The 12,472-nt window shown below is 36.6% G+C and overlaps 1 protein-coding gene and 1 long non-coding RNA gene across 3 annotated transcripts in view; one reads left to right on the top strand and one right to left on the bottom strand.

The window, feature by feature from the left end:
* Nucleotides 1–11,288, top strand: part of Rsbn1 (round spermatid basic protein 1) — a 48,372-nt gene extending 37,084 nt beyond the window's left edge. The window contains exons 4-8 of one of the 2 annotated variants that reach the window (XM_048442270.3): nucleotides 222–364; nucleotides 3,844–4,011; nucleotides 5,959–6,067; nucleotides 6,787–7,260; nucleotides 9,248–11,288. In XM_048442270.3, coding sequence (XP_048298227.1) covers nucleotides 222–364; nucleotides 3,844–4,011; nucleotides 5,959–6,067; nucleotides 6,787–7,257 — 891 coding nt within the window. In that variant the 3' untranslated portion in view covers nucleotides 7,258–7,260; nucleotides 9,248–11,288. Of the gene's footprint in view, nucleotides 1–221; nucleotides 365–3,843; nucleotides 4,012–5,958; nucleotides 6,068–6,786 lie in introns of both variants that reach the window. The other variant, XM_048442269.3, reaches the window with a different exon arrangement.
* On the bottom strand, nucleotides 5,244–7,163 carry LOC125405655 (uncharacterized). Its single transcript, XR_007233647.3, has 2 exons — nucleotides 7,025–7,163; nucleotides 5,244–5,514 (listed from the first exon to the last, which is right to left on the bottom strand). It is a non-coding gene; the product is annotated as an uncharacterized LOC125405655 (long non-coding RNA).
* Nucleotides 11,289–12,472: the final 1,184 nt, after the last annotated feature.

Here is a 12,472-nt window from a genome sequence, read left to right as displayed (position 1 = left end):
ATTCTTGCTTATTGAAAACAAATTTTATGCACTAGTTGGCAAAGAACTGTTTAGAAAAGTATTGGTATTGAATACTTCAGTTTTTTAATATGTTACTCTGAAATACGACTTTTATTTTTTCATATATAGATGAGATATGGTTTTTGGTATTTTTATTTGAATGGAAATAATCTGTAAATAGTTTAAAATTTTAAAATGTGACTCATTCCTTTGGTTTCTAGATGACTTTGCCCTGGGGTACACTGTCTAGCCTCCAACTACAGTGTAGGTCTCAGAGTGATGATGGGCCTATAATGTGGGTGAGACCAGGAGAACAAATGATCCCTACAGCAGATATGCCAAAGTCACCCTTCAAAAGACGACGGTAAATAAACATCAAGTTTTCTCAAATAAACAAAACTATCCTTTTTATTGGGTGGCTTATAAAAATGATCGTCATCTGAGCATGGTTTGGGAAACTTGTCTAGATTTTTGACGAGTTCCTTTAGGTAAAATTCCAAGTTGTCAGTTTCCTAGTTTGGATAACCTGCTACATAATCATCAGTCTCCTGAGAAATTAATTGATTTTTCTTAAAACTTGTATCCTAACAGCCCATAGGGTTAAAAGAGCAAACCCTTCTTAGTGTGGTCTGTACAAATCTTTGATAATACAGAACCTTTGTATCTGCTTTCATTTTCTCCTACTATACTAAATTCAGTTTCCAAACCATTGCCTTCCATCGCCCTTTGCTCTTGTTCTGATCTTTCTATTTGGAATTTCACCCCCTTTCCCACTTTCCTCTTTACCTAGCAGGTTTTTAGTAAAGCTTCAGAACTTACCTTGAATGTCACCTTTATGAAGCTTAGGACAAGTTAATTTGGTCTTACACCATGGTTCCTTGATGATCTTTTTACTGTTTTTGTTTCTTAATAAATTATGACCTCTTTGAGGTTAGGGACTGTTCTGTTTATCTTTGTCATCATGATTCATTGTAGGAAACCATGGTTTGCTGAGTGAACTGTGTACCGTGTGTAAAGCTGTGATAAATCATGTGCTAACATATTTCTCTTTCATACACATAAAACAGATGTAGATTTACTATTATTTTAGAAAATACTATTCAGTGAGAGTAAAAATAATTTACATCCCCTTGGGCTATGGAAATAGCAGTTTAAAATTAGGCTGGACATGGTGGCACATGCTTTTAATCCAAGAACTCCAGAGACAGAGGCAGGTGGATCTCAGTGGGTTTGAGGCCACCCTGATCTACATAGTGAGTTCCAGACTATTGGGGACTACATATTGAGATCTTATCTCAAAATAAATAATATAAAAAATCCCAACAAAAACCCAAGAGCTCAAAATAAGTTTTACTGGATTAGTCTTAACTTTAACTTAAAATTTACAGGAGAACACTACCAAATGATTAAATAGTTTTAGACACTTAAGATGATCCATGAAACCCATGGTAAAAACGTGAAGATGAAATTTGGAATGTAGCTCAGACTGCTTGCCAAGCATGCAGGAAACCCTGGATTCCACTCCTAGCAATCAGTCCTCTTATTCACGTGTGCAGGAGGCAGGAGAATCAGAAGTTCAAAGACATCTCCAACTACATAGTTTGAGGCCAGTCTGGGATATATGAGACCTGTCTCACAAACACAATATATTAATGCAGTATATAAAGCCCCAAGAATTAATTAATCAAAAGTTTTTCACAGTATTAGATTATAGCAATTTTTTTTTTTTTTCCCGAGGCAGGGTTTCTCCATGTAGCTTTGGAGCTTGTCCTGGAACTCTCTCCGTAGACCAGGCTGGCCTTGAACTCCCAGAGATCTACTTGCCTCTGCCTCCCCAGTGCTGGGATTAAAGGCATGCGCCACCACTGCCTAGCTGATTACAACAATTTTTATATATTATAGTGATGGATCTTAAGATTCTAAATTCTTAAGTACTATATGCATTTTTGCTGTATATTTTCAAAGAGAAATGAATGTTTGATTATTATAAATGTTTTTAAAAAGGAGAAAAAGATTAGGTATTCTTTAGTCCTCACCTACTTTCTGAGTAATTAGACGAAACCCATTTTAGCTTGTCCTTCCAGCTCTGTTAACTGTCTTCACACATTATTGAAGTTAATTTATTCTGCTTTAAAATCATCATTAGGTTTTTAATGCTTTATCAATAGGTCCATTCTAAAGTTGAATAGCTAGCAATGACATGTATATTTACTTAAGATGGAATTACTAAAGATTCAGGTGGTAGGCTAAAAATTCTATTCTAAGTCCTGGTATTATCACTCACAGGAGGAACATAAAGATTTTTCTCTCATGTCACAATTTAGTTTTATATTTGGGTCATACTTTTTAAAAATTTTGTTTTCACCAAAGTTTATCATTATTCCTTTTGAGGTAGGATATATACTTCTCTTGAGTGTATTCTGTATAATTTCTAGTTTTTTTCATATTGCTTATGAAAGTTTACATTCTTCTGGAACTATCTGTGTGACTTCCACATATAGCTATTTTGAAAATTTTTTTTTTCCTCTTTATGGGAGTTCTAACATGCTTAATTTCCTTTCCTCAGTGTTTGTGTATCCCCTCCACTCCCTTTCTCCCTCTCTCCTTCCCTTTCCTTCTTTACTCTCTCCCCCTTCTTCCCCCACTCTCTTACTCCTTTTAGCTGAAGAATAGCACTCTTGGGGGCTGGAGAGATGGCCCAGTGGTTAAGAGCACTGGCTGCTCTTCCAGAGGTCCTGAGTTCAATTCCCGGCAACCACATGGTGGCTCACAACCATCTGTAATGAGATCTGGTGTCTTCTGGCGTGTGGGCATACATGGAAGGAATGTTGTATACATAATAAATAAATAAATATTTTTTTAAAAAAAGAATAGCATTATTGATTCAAATGCCTTTTTCTTTTTAAAGTATATACTTTTAATTTCAGACATTCAATATTTAAATATATATTTATTTAATTTATTTTTATTTTATATGCATTGGTGTTTTGCCTGGATTTGTGTCTGTATGAGAGTGTTGGGTCCTCTGGAACTGAATTTACAGACAGTTGTGAGTTGCCATGTATGTGCTGGGAACTGAATCCAGACCCTCTAGAAGAGCAGCTAGTGCAGACAAAAAGGCAACAGACATTGGAGAAACTGGAATCAAAGGAGGCAGGCACAGTAATGATATGGAAGAAAAAAAATAAGTAAAACTGAGGAAGGCAAGCCAATAACTGGTGTCTGATATTATTGTTACTGTAGCTTTGGAGCCTGTTCTGGAACTAGCTCTTGTTGTTGACCAGGCTGGCCTTGAACTTGCAGAGATCCACCTGCCTCTGCCTCCTAAGCGCTGAGATTAGAGGCATGTGCCACCCTTGCCTGGCATGACTGGTGTGTGAATGCGAACTGCCCCATAGGCTCATATATTTGAATGCTTGGTCCTTAGTTGGTGAGATTGTTTTGAGGAGGATTAGAACATGTAGTTTGTTAGAGGAAATGTGTCACTGGGATTTTCAAAAGGCCACCCTAGGCCAGTCTCCCCCCCCCCCCCCCCGCCCCCGTTCTTGTTCTCTGGTTCTTTGCCTTTAATCATATTGTCCTTGTCTAGAGAAATTTCATGCATTCAGAGTTGTCATGTGAGCCTAATAAAGGTATAGTCTATAGGGAAAGAGGAAATAAAAGTCATCATTTTATATAATGTATTATATAGTATATGGTATAATGCTAATGATCTAAATCATTGGACTCATCTCAAACCTCATTTATGCCTAGTATTGTTAAAAGCCTTTTTACATTACTGCTGTTAATTTTGCTGTTTATTGCCTCATACTTTGCTTTGTTTCACAACCAAATCAACTGTAGATCAATGAATGAAATTAAAAATCTTCAGTACCTACCTCGGACAAGTGAACCCCGAGAAGTCCTCTTTGAAGACAGGACAAGAGCTCATGCTGATCATGTAGGTCAGGGGTTTGACTGGCAGAGCACGGCTGCTGTTGGGGTTTTGAAGGCTGTACAATTTGGTGAATGGTAAGTTAAAGGACCCAAACTACAGGGTTGGATAATGTCTAAGAAAACGTGGATTCTGTTTTCAAGTTTTAGATTGTGGTAAATAAAATATGTATAACATAGCTTACCATCTAAACATTTTTATGATAGAAGTGTAACTGTACTGCGATAAAACAATGTTCTAGAACTTTTTATCTTGCAAAACTGAAACTTTATGTCTCACAGCTACTTTCACCTCACCATCCGGATGTAGATCGTGGGAACAATCACTATGTAGTCTCCTGCCATTTCTGGTTTTGCATAGAAATGGAAGCATACTTCCCCTGCCCTTTTCCTTTTAAGAAAAGTAATCCTAGTGGGCCAGTGAGATGGCTTAGTGGACTAAAGGTGTTTGCTGTCAGGTCTGACTACCCAAGTTCTGTCCCTAGGACTCTGACCTCCACACACTGTATATGCATATGTACAAGCACACACACAAATATTAATGCATTATAAAATTAATTATAGTGACAAAAGGAAATTATTTTTAATTATACTTATTTATTATTTTGTGAGTGAGAAGTGTGTGCCACAGCAGTTGTGTAGCGGTTAGATAACTTGTGGAAGTTGGTTCTCTCCACCTGGGTGCTAGGGATTGAACTCAGGTAGTTAGGCTTGGTGGCAGACACCATTACTCATAAGGCATCTTGACAGTTCCAGTTTCTTTTTCTAACTCAGCCATTTCTATTATAATAACATCCCTCAGAGTTTACCCCTGTTTAGCAAGTATCAGACTTTATTTCCTTTTAAGGTAGGTATAGTAAATTTCACACACAGTGTGCATGCACATGCACACAGACTCATGTATACCATTTTGTTAGTCCACTAAATAGGTGTTTGGATTACTTCTACCATTGACTCTTTGATTGTTAATATAGGTGTATATGTATCACTTATGTCCTTGGTTTTCGATACCCAGAAGTAGAGTTGCTTGATAATATGGCAATTCTGTTTTATTATTTTGAGAAACTGCTGTACTGTTTTCTGTAGTGACTGTACATTTTACATTGATCTAGAGCTTGGTTTTATTTGTATATTTGAATTATATATTTTTTATTTTTAAAAGTATTTTTCATTTTGGTTTTTCAAGACAGGGTTTCTATGTGTAGCCCTGGCTGTCCTGGAACTCACTCTGTAGACCAGGTTTGCCCTGAACTCAGAGATACGCCTGCCTCTGCTTCCTGAGTACTGGGATTAAAGGAGTGTGCCACTACTGCCTGGTGGCAGCCTGATTTTATTGTAACAAAGCTCAAGTTTCCTAATGAGATAACAGTAAATGCATCCCATTTAGAATAAAACTTAAAAAGCAAAATAAAACAAAAACCCCAAATCCTCTGATCCAGGGTCTCACTGTGTAGCTCAGCACAGCCTTGAACTTGGTATGTAGGTCAGGCAGGCCTCAGACTTAAGATCCTTTCTTCTTGGTCTCATCTCCCCGAGAACTGGGATTGTGGGTATACAGCAGCATGAAAGGTTGCTGTGAGGCTAGAATAAAAGTATTTTTTTAGTCATTATTGCTTGAATTTTTTTAACAACTTACCTCATTTTTTTTTTTAACTCTACTTATGTGCATTGATGTTTTGCCTGAATGCATGTCTGTCTGAGGGTGTCAGCTCCCCTGGAACTGGAGTTACAGTCAGTTAGCTGCCTGTGGGTGCTAGGAATTGAACCCAGGTTCTTTGGAAGAGTAGCCAATGCTCTTAACCACTGAGCCATTCTTCAGCCCTGATTTTTGTCTTTAAAAAACCTTCTATTGATTTACTTTTATATTTTGAAAACTGACTAAAGTAGTACACTCTTAATCTTTAGAAAAGAGGCATTTTATTTATTTGCTTATTTGCTAAATGTGGCATTCTAGAAGCTGGAAAAGTGAAATTGTCATTTTCCATTGTGGATACTAGTCCCTAAATTTTGTCTTATTAATATTAGGAGTGACCAACCTCGCATAACCAAAGATGTGATTTGTTTCCATGCTGAGGACTTTACTGATGTTGTACAGAGACTCCAGTTAGACCTTCATGAACCTCCAGTTTCCCAGGTAATAGTTTTCACATTCTCATTGCTCTTTCAGTGAAACATTGGAAACAGAATTTGAGTCCATTTTATTAGGCATTTTAATTTATAATTGGAGTCACAGACAGTAAATTTAATTTTATTTTTATTATATTCTGTGTATGGTAGAGAGCAAAATCTTTGGGATGGAGGGTGGGCCTAAAATGGCTAAAGAAGGACCCAGCTGTTGACTTCAGACATAAGCAGTCTCCCTTAGTAATCTCACTGTGCTGCGGCCTCCACTGCAAAATGTTAGAATATATGAAGGGGAATATTAAATATTGCCTTTATGTGTGGTAAAGATACTGATATAGCTGGCAGTGGTAGCTCATGTCTTTCATCCCAGCTCTTGGGAGGCAGAGGCAGGTGGATCTCTTGAGTTCGAGGCCAGCCTGATCTACAGAGTGAGTTCCAGGAAAGCCAAGGATACACTGAGAAACGCTGTTTTGAGGGGTAAAAAAAAGATACTGATATTTAGCTGCACTTTCAAGGGTGTAATGATTCCATAGGCTATCTCGGCAGTCTTTGTTTAAAAGTTGTAAAATATATGATAGAAAAGGGCTTCCCAACAGTTTTATCCTGTCAAGATTTAATTTTTGTTTTAGAACAGTTTGCCATACTCTTTTCCTGTGTGAATTAGAATATTTTGTTTGAATCATTATATATTTTAAGGTCTCATGCAATTTCTTTTGCCTTTCTTTTTAGTGTGTACAGTGGGTGGATGAAGCAAAACTAAACCAAATGAGGCGAGAAGGAATTCGCTATGCTAGAATTCAGCTTTGCGACAATGATATCTACTTCATCCCTAGAAATGTCATTCACCAGTTCAAAACAGTGTCAGCAGTATGCAGCTTAGCTTGGCATATCCGGCTTAAACAGTACCACCCTGTTGTGGAAGCCCCTCAAAACACAGAAAGCAATTCCAACATGGACTGTGGTTTACCTGGAAAGCGAGAATTAGAAGTTGACTCCCAGTGTGTGAGAATAAAAACTGAATCTGAGGAAACATGCACAGAGATGCAGGTTTTGACAACTGCTCCATCGTCTTTTCCATCTCCATCAGAGCTTCATCTGCAGGAGCTGAAGACTCCGCCTATTCCAGTTTTCAAGGTGGAAAGTAGACTGGACTCTGACCAGCAACACAGTCTGCAGGAACATCCAAGCACTCCTGTGTGATATGTACATATTCAAACACATTTTTTAACTTTTTTAAATTTTGATGTGAAGTTATAGTTTTATAACTGGCTTAAGTTAAGTTTTATTGGAGAAATCTTGCCTATAATTCTATAAAGAGAAATGACATTCCACAAATGTCAAGCATATCTTTTTTACACAGATTATGCAAAGCTAAGAGTTGTATCTTATCCCGTTAGTACAGTATGTAATAGTGGGTCTGCTGCTACTTTCTGTTTTAAGGTGTGAGGTAACAATTCAATCTCTTCTTCAAATCAAAACCAGAGTTCTCTGGATTAGCAGGTTCTCCCTTGGTAATGATTCACTTCCCTTGGTTTTATTTTTCCTTGTCTCTTACCATATTTGCTTTATGTGGTAGAAAGAAGATTTATGGTTTAATATTTGTGTCTTCATGGCACCTCATCAGTTTCCACAGTAAAATGGCATTGGTTGCAGGAAAGGCTCCTGCATCTGGTACATGGGCAAGTGAATTATTTAGTTCCAGCCACAAAGAAGACATAGTTTCTAAAAAAAATTGAATGGCTCTCTGGTCCTTCGCAAAAGAGGAAGCACAGCTCTTACCGATCCAGGCTGTCTTTTTGTGTCCGTTATTTAAAACGCAGTGGATATTTTAATTAAACAAAAATATAAAGATGGATAGTTCTTGGTTATTCATTATCCATGGCTCATTAATTTTTTCTAGGATATATTGTAACCATGGAAGCTATTTTGAGCAAAAGAAATAATGTTGATCCGCTGTTCTGCTTCCTAGTATCCTCCCGTTTCCTGTGGATACTTGCCCTAAACTGATGACAAATATCAAAGTCAGAGATGCACACCAGTCTCACTGATGAGGGCTGACGTATCTGAGCATCAAACTAAAGAAACTATTCTTGTGACTTGGTATCTACTTTTGAAACACTTCATAATTTTATCTGGTGAATACCTGGGTTTGTTCATTGTTCATCTGTGTTGCTATTTTCTAGTAACAGGCAGTAGACTTCCATCCTAGAGTTTCAGGTGAGCTGAAGCTTAGGGTCTGGATATTTACTTTGTTTTCAATATAGGCCTTTTTTCAGTAGGCCTCCTTCATATAAGTAGTGTGGACTTTCTCTTATTTGGAATGTTCATGTGCTATGCATTCTACTTTCTCTTAGTTAGTAACTCAGTAGGCCTTTTGTTTACTAAAGGAAGAGTACTCCCCACACCTAAGACCAGATTCTTGTATCTACCTGGTTACAGTGCAATTTGATTTTTTATTTTCCTGGATGGTGAGATTTGAAATATTTGCATTAACATAGGCAAAAGAAAGAGATGCTGCTTTATTATGTTTGTCACCATGGAACTTAGCTGCATCTTTGGAAATATCAAATATGAATTTTCTCTAAAATATTCTGAAATAGGTTAAATCTTATATAAATATTACTTTGTGCAATATTGTTGTGTAGTTAAATGCATATTAGCAAAGTATAGAGGTCACTGTGTAAACCGATAGAAAAGTAACCATCAGCAAATACTACAGTGATTAGTTAGAATCTGTATTATTCCTTATATATATGTATATGTATGTATTCTCTGTTACAAAGGATGAAGACAAATAAATAGGGAAACACTTCAATGTAAACCATTTATGAATTGGAAGTGATGTTGCTTTTAGTTATCTTTGTAAATAAGGTAATTAGAATGGTATGAAAGGTAATGTGATTATTACAGGGGTGTTTTTAAATCCTGTGTATAAATTCTAGTTTATCAAACTAGTTTTTAAGGGACCTTTGAGGGTATTTTTTGTTGTTGTTACTTTGTGGAGAAGGGGTTTATCACAAAATGAATGGGTTTGGGTTATTTCTTATTTCTGTCCAGAAGAATTTCATAGAGCTTTACCAGGCTGTGCAAAGAAAAATTCTTCTCAGGCAACATTGCTTTTAAAAATAATCATGAAGAGAAAAAGTTGTTAACGCAAAAAGTTTTATTTTTGTTTTTCTTGTCTTCCAAGATCCGATTTCCCCATCTCCCACTTGCCATCCAGCAGATGCCATCTGCCATCTAAGCTGGTCACTACTAAAAACAAGGAGACTGTCTCCTGACAGCCAGCACTGTGTGTAATCACTCAGGAACCAGCGGATCTGCAAAGACCTACAATCAAACGCAAATCTCCATTTTCCTTTTTGCAAAACAGTCTACCCTCACCTCCAGTATAAACATATTAAAAGAATATAAAAATGTTGAAAATCATGTACTAATGAAGTCATTGTATATTAGATTGCAATAGAATGGAAAGAAACATTTAGCTAGTAATGTATCTGGAAACTCTGAATGTCCTATGTGAGTATTAGATTTTGATAGCATGCTTTAAAGACTGATGAATATAAAAGCAGAAGTTTTGAGTTTCTTGCTGCTTTCAAAGCTGTCCTAGTTGAGCGATACAAATGATCACAACTTTTCTAAATCATTAAATATTTGGTTTGGTGGAGTGAGGCATGGAGCAGTCTGGCATCCTCTGATTTGTAAGGTAGCAATGGCAGTGAAGTTGTAACTGAAATTGAAGCTGATCTTCCTTTCTGGTATGTTATCTGTTGTGCCAACCCTTGAGATTACTTGCAGAATGTGGCTATATGTTTTAGTACTTTGTGGATCAGAGGGATATTTAAAAAATATGCTTATGGAAAGGACCTAATAAACAAATATTCCTAACAGCAAATATAATTTTATGGTAACCACTAAAAAGAATGAAAGTCTTCCCCTTCCCCAGAGGTCATTCTATACTTATCAAGATAGGTTAGGAGTTAGGATTACAATTCTGAGAGGTGTCCCAAATTCATGAAGCAATAATAATAACCTCCATATTGGTTCCCTCTTCCAAAGTTTAACTGTTGAAAATGAATTCTTAGGCTTAATTGTACTTTCTTATTCAGTACTTAAAAGTTTTGCTGATACATTATTTTTACTTAAAGACTTTTAGAAAGTGCCCTATCCCCTCAATCAGTTGAACTATAAGTTCACTAATATTACAAGCTCTTGTATGGGGAAAGGAGCTTAGTAAATCATTTTCTAAACTTTAGGAAAAGATGTATCAGTCTTAACAGGCATAAAGATCTCACCTAATGACTTGAGAAACTTTTGCATATTGCTTTTCCCTGTATAAATATTGTCTAGAAGGAGAGTTAATATAGGAGTCGAAAATCCATGAAAATATATTCCTAGTGAATATATCCTTTATCATTAATATTAGTCCATTATATTTTCATCTGTATTTGCCTTTAAAATTTATTTGTATTTATTGAGGACCATTAGGATTTCTGAGTTTGTGTCTTTCTAATAAGTCTGTTTCATCCTTTCAGTAGCACATGCCAGAGGCTCACATCTGTGCTAAGTCTCATGTTTTCAAGGCAGTCTGTAGCTGTAGTTACTGGTCATGCAAGTAGAGGAGATGCACACCACCAGTGCTTTTCTAAGTGCATAAAGGACTTATCCTCATCCTGGAAGTCTGCTGCTTTAAAAGCAAGTATCCATAAATATTAATGGCCTTCCATTTGAAAAATCTTCATAAATTTTTTAGAATCCACTCGTGCATGTAGTTGAGACCATTGTCTCTTAAAATATAGCACTTTTCAATTCTCTCTAAAGAAATACTTATGTACTACTTCTAACACATGTAAATTTTCATGTAATAGTGTTTTCTGTGACTAAACTTCATTTTGATTGGCAGCTAAGACTTTTTTTTTTTCCTGTGGCTTTAATTTATCTAAGAGGTCTTTGCATATAGATGAAATGTATAATTTGCCTGGCGGACTATTTGCGTTTGTGTGGCCTTAGTTTGTTTATTGACATTAATAAGTGTTTTAAAAGGTTTTTAATGAATAGTCTTAAATCTAAATTTGTGTGAATAATAATCCTTTTAACACAGTGCTTTTTTGTAGCTGTCTAAGTGTGTTAAATTGTTAAGCTATTTCTTTGTAAAATAGGACAATGGAATGCATAGTTTTTTTTTTCCTGTAAAGTATTTTTTTAATAAACAAAGTCTGATTTGTCCTTTACTGATGTCTCATCACAGAAAATAGCACATGGGCCTTCTCATTGCCTTGGACCTGAGTACTAATGCCCCTCTCCTTTGTGCCGGATTAGTTTTAAGCGTTTGAAGACAAACTTGAGCTCTTATTTCCCAAAGAAAAAGTCAGAGACATCCAGATTGAGGTGCAACTAGTTTTGAAGAAAAGGGAAGCTTGCATTTGTGACAGTTATCCTTACTGCAGCTTAAAACATTGACATGTGTTTAGAACGGCCTTAAGCTTTTATTTTGGCACTATAGGTATTTTTGAAAATGCATGGCATAATAATGAAGATGGTATTTGTTTTTCAGATGTGTGGGGGCTGTAGGACACAACAAAGTGGGTTCTTTTCCTCATGAAGTTTTGGGTGAACTCTAGTTGAGGTGCTTGCCCTGACAGCTCTTAGTTCTCAGTAGGTATCATTTCAGGGTATCTCACCCTGCTTGCCATGGCCAGTAGTAGGAGGTAATTATCTCGACAACACAGGTGAGAATCCGTTTCCTAAAGTCACTGGGAGTTCATTATTGGGAGCAGGGCGTTGAATGTGGTTTTGGGGTCAAAGTTCTGCCTTACACAGCAGCATCTAATAAAACACAAACATTTTAACAGAGTTCCTGGAAAGTGATTTGCTACTGTACCACTCACTAATTCTATTTCCCAACGTACTGCCCACGGCCCAGAAAACCGCTTTTGTGTGTTCAGCAATGGAGTCAATACTAATATACTAATATAGTGTTGATTTAGGTCTTAAACTTTTTTTTTTCATTTACCAATTAGTTGTTTGCTGCCTTGAATTACAGTGTTCGGCAGTACTGAAGAGGCTTACCAGCTTTTAGTTTACCTCTTAACAGTTAAGGGGTAAAAACAGTGGAGACCACTGCCAATGGTGAAGTAATTTTTAAAAATTATTCCTATAGGTGTTACTTTTTAGTAGGTTTGCATTACGGGAAAGTTTCATTTGAAACTGTTTTAATGGTTTATAAGAATGCCTATAGGTTGGAGACTGCCTCTTAACAGTCTCAAGTGATAGCTGTTATCTGTTATTAGCCTTACAGCACCTAAATGCTTTGTGCCGGCAAGAAAGGATACAGATTGAAGTGAGTTGAAGACAGTGGCCCTCGGGAATAAACCATTAATGGTGCACAAAAAGTACAGAAAAGAGGGGCGCAGCT

The sequence above is a fragment of the Myodes glareolus genome, chromosome 17 (genome assembly GCF_982192425.1).
Source record: "Myodes glareolus chromosome 17, mMyoGla1.1, whole genome shotgun sequence".
In the NCBI taxonomy this organism is placed as follows: Eukaryota; Metazoa; Chordata; class Mammalia; order Rodentia; family Cricetidae; genus Myodes; species Myodes glareolus.
The sequence above is the reverse complement of the archived record's forward strand: the minus strand, read 5'-3'. Positions and strand labels throughout refer to the sequence as shown.